This window comes from Rhodamnia argentea, chromosome 2, assembly GCF_020921035.1.
Source record: "Rhodamnia argentea isolate NSW1041297 chromosome 2, ASM2092103v1, whole genome shotgun sequence".
NCBI lineage: Eukaryota > Viridiplantae > Streptophyta > Magnoliopsida > Myrtales > Myrtaceae > Rhodamnia > Rhodamnia argentea.
In genome coordinates this window covers 2240778-2248926 of record NC_063151.1, presented here as the reverse complement: position 1 = coordinate 2248926, position 8149 = coordinate 2240778, and the positions used below count along the sequence as shown (strand labels likewise).

Here is an 8149-nt window from a genome sequence, read left to right as displayed (position 1 = left end):
TGGAAAAATACACCGAGAAGATTTGAAACTTCAAGGACTGTATTGCAAATACTTAAAATTTCAGGGACCGTATTGCAAATACCAAAAGAAGATGAAGAAGGGAAGATGATGAAGGGAAGATAATGAAAAGAAGATGAAGAAGGGAAGATGATGAAGGGAAGATAATGAAGGGAAGATGAAAATGGAAGGTGAAGAAATGAAGATGAAGAAGGGAAGATGAAAATGGAAGGTGAAGAAATGAAGATGAAGAAGAGAAGATGAAGATGGAAGGTGAAGAAATGAAGGTGAAGAATGAAGGATGAAGAACTTTGCCTATAAAAGAGAGAGCTCTTGAGAAGAGTTTTAAGAAAGGAGGAAGTGGAAGAGAATTGAGAGAGAGAGTAGAAGGGGGAGAGTGGAAGAGAATTGGAAGAGAATTGAGAGAGTTTTTGAGAGGAATTTTTAGAGAGGAAAAAGAGAGTTCTTGAGAAAAATTAGAAGAGAAAATTCGAGAGTGAAGAAAAGAGTTTTAGTCGAGCATCATCTTCGACGAGTCCCGACACATATTTCACCTCTCGCCACCCAACAACGCCATTGCTTGCCATTTTCGACGACAGCCGCGTTCTTCCAAACTCCGAGATCTTGAAGGGAACTATAACGTGTATGTGAGTAAGATTTTGTGTAATAGAAGGTAATCCTTTCCATCTCGATCTACAAAAATGTAATTGTTTGGTTTGAACATTTGTTTGTTTATTTTAGACATGCCACGTGTTCCAAAATTTAGCATTATTACGTGTTAATTTATTTTTGTAAATACTCGTGATTGGCTGCGTTTTCTTTCTTTCTAAATTATCCATTGTGTATATCGCACAAAGTTCCATGTTTTACATTCCCATAAAAAAGAAGAAAAAACCAAAAAAATTGCATCTTTGAATTTCAAGTAAAATCCATCAAAATTGCCAAATCAAATATTTTTCATGAAAATGGTACCGAAAGGGCGTTAGAGAAATCTGACGTAACCAAATCCCCGAATTCAAAATCTCCGGTTCGCGGAAATAAGATAGTTTTCTCCCGCTATTTTATTTAGGTTTCTAATCAACCTACCGAAAATGATTAGTGGCGACTCCAAATTCAAAACACATTGCATGTTAATTATTTGAACCTTAAGTTGCGATTTGGTATGGACTTGGGAGAGTTCGAGTTAGGTTAGTTAATTAATTAACCCGATAATCCATTAGCCCGAAAATTAACCCGTCCATTTATTTTTCTAGGTCGCGACAATGCGTTCAGCCCCCAATACGCGATCGGCATTGTTAGAGATATTTAGCACTTCCCGCAGGATATTTTGCTATGTGAGAGATAACTATAATATTTTTGTTGATTATCTGTGCCTCTTAAATTGTACGTATATCTCTCTTTGATCGTGCATATCTTGGAATAATCATCTAAAAAGCCTGTAAATAGATTAATGTATTCTTCAAGAATATACACATTGAAATATAGATAAAATTCCACAATTCTCTTTTCCGCTTCAATTTTTATCAACTAGCATGACAACAACGTTCACTATGGCACAGACGGGTGATACCAATGGACCGAACAAGAAGGAAGCCACCGTCGACCAGTCCAAGGTGAGGGCTCCGAGCCCGAGCCCGTTAAGGCCCAACCCAATCTGTCGGGCCATGTTGGAGTTCTGAGAACTCGAAGTCTCTAGGGTCTTTTATATAGATAAAAAAATTTCAAATTGTGATGGTCGAAAGATTCGCAAAAGTTAATCCGTAGGTCGACGGAATTGATGAGTGGTCCAAATCATATCCGACAAATCTATTGCGTATCCAAATTAATAAGATAACAACTATCTTCAATCGAGATTGATAGATCAGATTCCGAAATTTTGACTGGACTCGCCATTAAATATCGTGAAAATAGACTTATTGTCATAACCAATATTTTTAAACAAAATCGATCTCGCGCTAGGTTAGTTTGAATGGCTAAAGAGCCTAACATCATCCAATCAAGTCGTCAATCTAGTTTCAACAGGATTTTCAATCCTAGCAGGACAAGGAGGGAAACAAGTGTTTTTTGTTTTGGTCAAAGGGAAACAAGTTGATAGGATCCTTCTTTTGACGTCCCATATGCCCTACCTATAGATTAGGAGCGGTACTCAGAAGTCTTTTCTATTCATTTCCGTTGGGATTTTCGATGCGCCCGGCAATCCGAATGTTCATCCTCGGAAGGCAAACTTGACCCTCTCTGTCTGCTCATGGTATGAGAGGATGAATCAGATACAGGAGATGATGGCAGATTCTATGTTGTAAGCATAACACATGATACTTAAATTAACAGCGCTGTCTTTCATGAAGAGATGATTCCGGTTACCAAGAACAAATTGGCTTCATCTGTGCCGGCGGCCACCCTAATACGGTTTCAAGCACTATATTCGTTTGGGCCTGATGAGTGCACCAGAGAGATGAATCGCAGTTTGCTACCACCCATTTGACAGCTCGAAATTGCGCTGTACTTGTTACGTTTCGTCCGATATGTTCATTTACGAGCAATTGAGTGAGGGTTAAGACTGGAAACGAAGAGAGCAAGTCTTTCTACCTCGAAATTGCATTAGGTTTGCAGTTGTAGATGACGTGAAAAAATGAGTTCTTTAGTTTGGTGATGTTATCCGTCTGAGATCACAAGCTAGTTAGTAGCCACGAAGTAACCAAAATGCGAACTGCCACATAGTTCTTTCATCTGGTGATGGTGAGTCTCGTATGTTGAGTGGTGCGGTAGAAGCGAAGGGGTTCTTAGAGGCATTAAGCTTAAAAGAGATTACCATGTGCTTTCGCGCTTCTCTGCTGATGATTCCTCGATTTCTCTCTTGGCTAACACGGAAAAATTGGAGGACTTCCGAGCAAAATTTATGCACATTGCCAGGCTTCAGGCCTACTAGTGAAGATAACGCAGTTGTCCATAGCAGAAAAAGACGAGCTTTGTTGAGAATGAATGTTTACAGCATCTGGTTCACATGGGAAGAAGCTAGAGATGCAGCTATATTTCAAGGAAAAGCCCCTAGTCCTGTATTGGTGATGTAGTAAGTGAATGGAGTTCGTGTTGAGCAAAACGGAGGGTGGTCTAATCTAAGATGAACTGTGATGGGTCTTGCAGGTTGGCACTCTGTTCAGCCAGCAAGGGAAAGACTGCGGAGGAACTTGTGCATTGAGATGGATGCTGCAGCATCTTGTATGGACATTCATGGTTCTATTCAAGACAACATGTTCGTCAAAAGACGGGGCAACCGTCTACGGAAACACCCTTCGCTGTAGGGCAGGTGGCGAGCCCGCAGTGCTCGGGGTCGATGTCCGGGTTGGAGCCCCACCAGTGCAGGTTCCGCTCCTCTATCCCGAAGGCAAAGTAAATGAAGACGGCCATGAACGCGACGCCTGCATCCAGGGCAGCCGAGAGGATGTAATTGTACCTCTGCCACCACCTCTTCCGGTACCTGAAAACGAAGAAGTTGAAGATGGTCCCCACGAGAATCCACGAGTTGTAGTTCAGAGCCGTTGCGGGAGGCATAGCAGCGGTGGCGCCGAGAAGGACGGGGAGATTGATGAGGGGAATCCACGACTGCTTGGGGAACGACCTGTGCAGCAGCCACACCGCAACTGGACCCAGCAAGCCGCCAAGGAAGAACCAATTAAGGGCTGCATAGTCCCCTTGGGAGCCGAAGATCCTCTTCGGGCCTACCAAGCCCCAGATCACGGACGCGTCGAAGAAGACACGGTCGCTGGGGCATGTCCAAGGGCTGTTTGGCGGGAGGAGGTTCTTGTGGCAAATGTGGTCAATGGAGTCGAGGAGCCACCACGCCACGCCGAGATTGATCGTACCAGCAATAATCGTTCCGATGAACTGTAACACCCCCAAAAGAAGTACATGATTATTGGAATTGCTGTACTAATTTACAGAAAAGGCTGTCTCCATGGAAGCTGACTTCCCATGCTCGGTTGTTACCAGGGTTGGATGACATACCTGAACCAAAAACATCGACCTTGGAGGGATTTTCATGTAGTGGCCCAACTTGAAGTCACTGAGGAAGGATATTGCCTGAGTCATGCTCATGTAACCATACGTCTTGAAGCAGACATTGGCGATCGGATGTCCCGGCAATATCACTCCCATTAAGTACTCCGTGATGATATTGAGCCCTGGAGTCTGCGAAAACAACAGAACCGGCATTAGGGACTGTTTGAACAGAGAGCAACCCGGTCTGCTAAGTTGATTAAACCACGGAAAGCTAGGCTTTCACCTGATTCGTGGTGGCTGTTATGATGCTGATCGGAAGGGTGAAAATGAAGGCGAGGGCCGCCGCAAAGAGCAGACCCCACCACGGCATTTGGACCTCCTTTTTAAGGACGGTACAGAGTATCAGAGAGACGATGATTGTCACTGCGAGTAGTATGTAGAACCACCATTGCGGAATGTCTTTGTAGTTCCTCATCAGTTTCGTGTGAATATCCTCTTTTCCTTCCGAAGATGCTCGAAATCGATCATATATCTCTCTAAACAGAGTCATTATATCACGTTAAATAAGAGAAATGCAATACAAGCAATTCATAGCCAAGCTAAGTACAACACACATTATCTGTGAAAGAATCAGAGAATTTTTACCTCCCATAGAACAAGGCCACGTGACTGAGGGTTGAAGCAATAGTGGCGAATCCGAAGCCATACGTGAGCGCGAAGAACATGCTCAAATGAATCCTCCCTTGCTGCGCGTACTCCACCTCATCCAATTGAAATTTCTTATTAACGATCAGGGAGATGTTATACTCTTGGCCCTGCGCGGTGAACAGATCCGACGAGAATATCGGGAACGTCTTGGCGTTGTACGAGTTCAGCCCCCAGTAGGCGATCGGTATGACAACATACATGATCAGTGCAAAGCCAACAAAGACGTTCACTATGGCAAAGAAGGGGCATATCAGGGGACTGAACAGGAAGGAAGCCACCGTCGACCAGTCCAGAGTGAGGGCTCCGACACCGAGCCCGTTGAGGCCGGACCCGATCTGTTGGGCCGTGACGGAGTTAGGGAAGGCCCAGCAGACCCACGATATGCTGGCCAGGGATTGGAACAGGAACCCGGGGACCAAGTACCACAAGAAGCTTAACACCATTGCAATCACAAAGAACTTGACCCTTGAGACACTGTACCCTCCCTTGTCTTGCTCTGTTTCTTTCTCGTGCAGCGTCCTGCGAATTCCGGGCACATCATGAAAAGAAAAGCAGCTCTTTGATTAACTAAACTGCATGGAATTTGGCAAGAACAAGAGATGAATTCATCCTCAGCATATGAATATGATGCACAACACACTCATCGGTGAAGCTGTTGACCTGAAGAGGGAGATTTGAACGAGGGTGCTGGGCCACCACATATGCGCCGGCTCCACCACGTACTTCCTCAACAGCCCGGCCCAACCGTACCCCAAAACCTTCCAAAATAGGAAAGATTAGATAATGTTGTCAGTTCAGTGAACATGTCTGCCTACACGTGATTCACAAATGAATCTATACGTTCTTGTTTGTATGTTTTGGAATCTTTCGGGCCTTTGATGTCCATAAAAATCAGATCTTTATAGCCGAAAGATTCAGAAAAAACGTAAAATTCACGATAAACATGATAGACTTGATTTAAAATTTGACAGAAATAAAGATTCCCTTCAAATCATCTACTGGATATCTGACAAATCTACAGGGTATTCAAATTACTATGTTAAAAACTGTCCATAATTGAGATTCAGAACTTCTGAATCTTGAGGAGAGCATTGTTTGTTACGAAGAGAGAATTAAGGATCAAGAACCTGAGTAGTGCTGATGAGAATCCAGGAGGCGCCGAAGGAGATGCTCCGCCCGTAGAACGCCTTGATGATGTTGACGATCCCGACCGCGTAGGCCGAGCCGTTGCCGAAGGCACTCCCGGCATTGGCGAAGATCGAGATCAGCACGTGTTCCTTCACGTTGAACGGCCCCGGGTTGAGGGAGAACTCCCTGCCGCCGAGCCCCGGGAGGCGGAACGTGGCGGTCGGGAGGGCGGACGCCATGAGCCGCCCGAGGGGGAGGGTCGCCACCTGGACGGTGATCTGGGTTATGACGAGGGGCTCCCTCCGGTAGGAGAAGAACTGGTTGAGGAAGGAGAGGAGGGCGCAGGAGAAGAGGCCGAGCGTCCACATCCGGAACGTCCACACAGGCAGGTCCGGGTCGTCGGTGTTGGGCACCGTCAGCCGGACCTCCTCCACCGGAGAGAGGTCCGACTCGTCGGCGGGTGTATCCTCCGTTGCCAGCTTGGGCGGCCCTTCGACATCCATTGCAGTCCCCATATTTTGGTGCGAGCAGTGAAGAGAGAGGGTCGTCTGTGGAGTGACAAAGGCAGAGCAACTGAATCCGTCTTTTATAAAGCCTTGTTAGCAAAGCAAATAAAATAAAAAAAAGACTCCCTTAAAAGTAAAACCGTTGGGAAATAAAAGCCTATTTACTTATTTAATAAATTTAATATTTCTTATAAGAAGTATCGAAATGATCTTATGTTAGATAATAGATAAATTTTTAATTTCATCTCACCAAAACGACCCAAATTCTCATTTTAATTTCCTAACATTTACACGTTTTTTTTTTGTGGCGTGATACTTGTATTCTCGGCAAACAAACAAGTCGTTCCAGGCTAATTGTTACCATCGAAGGCGACTGATATTCTCTAACTTTTTGGGCATGAAGTTGTAATAGCGGATCGTGTTAGGTGTTGGCCGAAAACTTCTTGTTCGGGAGCAAGTTTCGAGATGAATACCATGTACTTCGTTTTATTAGCCGAATTTCGGCAAAAATAATGGAAAGAGAGAGAGAGAGAGAGAGAGAGAGAGAGAGAGAGGTATCGATTGGTCCTTGTCCTTTTGTTTAGGGTATTGATGTGGACGTATTGTGTCGCATGTCCGAGGGGATTGATCCGGAGATCCATTCAATAGAGAAGATGTAATTTTCTAAGTTTATTTGACAACGGAATTAAATTAAATTTATTTATTTTTTGGTCGAACGAGGGAATTAGATTAAAAGGCAGTTTAAGCGTTGTTTTACATTTGAGTTGCTTCTGTTTTGGCAGGATTCGCGAAGGGAGTTGATCCCAATCAACACCCCTCTTCCCCGCTCTAAACTTTCATGCATGACGGATGCAAATCTATTTTGTACATGAGAAAGAAAGAAGGATTGAGACTAGATGGATTCATGCATCTTCAAGCGTTCCATTGGGCGTATCTCGATCCAATCTCCACGGCATCTCGTTCAAATTTGGCGATGCGGGTCACCATGAATTCCAAAATTTTAATCGGTGGTCATCGAACCGATCTCCGTCTCGTCCAAATCTAGTGATGCGCCTCACAGGAAGCTCGAATTTTAATTGGTCGATCCAATCTGTCCGCACAACGATCTCGTACGAATTCAACCACGTGGTTTACAAGAAATTTGAAAATTTTCAACTCACATTTGAATTTGATTCGATCTTTACCAATAAAAGATTGGCAGTCAAGTTGTCGGATATCGATCGTCACTCTTATGAGATCTTCTGTCTGTTCGGGAAATCATATCTCCTACTATCCCTTTGATATTTAATGAATTAAGAGCTTCGGTTCAAAATAGACATCGGCTAAATTATTGTCGGGAACTTCTTTTTGAATGGGACAAAGCATTTTATTCGGAGAATTTCGATCCTTGTGTTTTTTTGTCAATTTTTTTTTCATTTTACTTAAAAAATAAATACATTACTTCAAGAAAAAGCCGCTCACAAAGCGCTATAATCCAGTGCAAATATGAAAGTGATGTTTCTTTTTACGTATAAAAGTAGATCGAACATCTGCCGAAAGAAGGAATGTCTAATTTCTATTTGCCCTAGGTCCAATTCGAAATTGGTTTTTGCAATTAAAAACCTCCATCAAATACATAAATTGTTTTTCACACGTAAAAAAGATTTGATATCCATCAAAACAGGAAGGTCTAATCACTACCGTCGTAGTTTCTCATTCATCAACTCTCTATCCCAAGCCATACGACCAAAGTCAAAGGAGCTGGAAGTAGGGGTGTCAATGGTTCGGTTCGGTTCGATTTTTTGAAAAATCAAACTAAACCGAACCATTAAGAA

The 8149-nt window shown here is 43.5% G+C and overlaps 1 protein-coding gene across 1 annotated transcript; it reads right to left on the bottom strand.

Annotated features, from left to right (window-relative positions):
- Positions 1-2947: 2947 nt before the first annotated feature.
- On the bottom strand, positions 2948-6376 carry LOC115732076 (oligopeptide transporter 4-like). The gene is made up of 6 exons (XM_030662744.2): positions 5829-6376; positions 5362-5459; positions 4639-5220; positions 4277-4529; positions 4000-4182; positions 2948-3879 (listed from the first exon to the last, which is right to left on the bottom strand). Exons 1-6 carry the CDS (start codon positions 6342-6344, stop codon positions 3253-3255), a joined length of 2259 nt encoding a protein of 752 aa, XP_030518604.1. The 5' UTR covers positions 6345-6376; the 3' UTR covers positions 2948-3252.
- Between the last annotated feature and the right edge of the window lie 1773 nt (positions 6377-8149).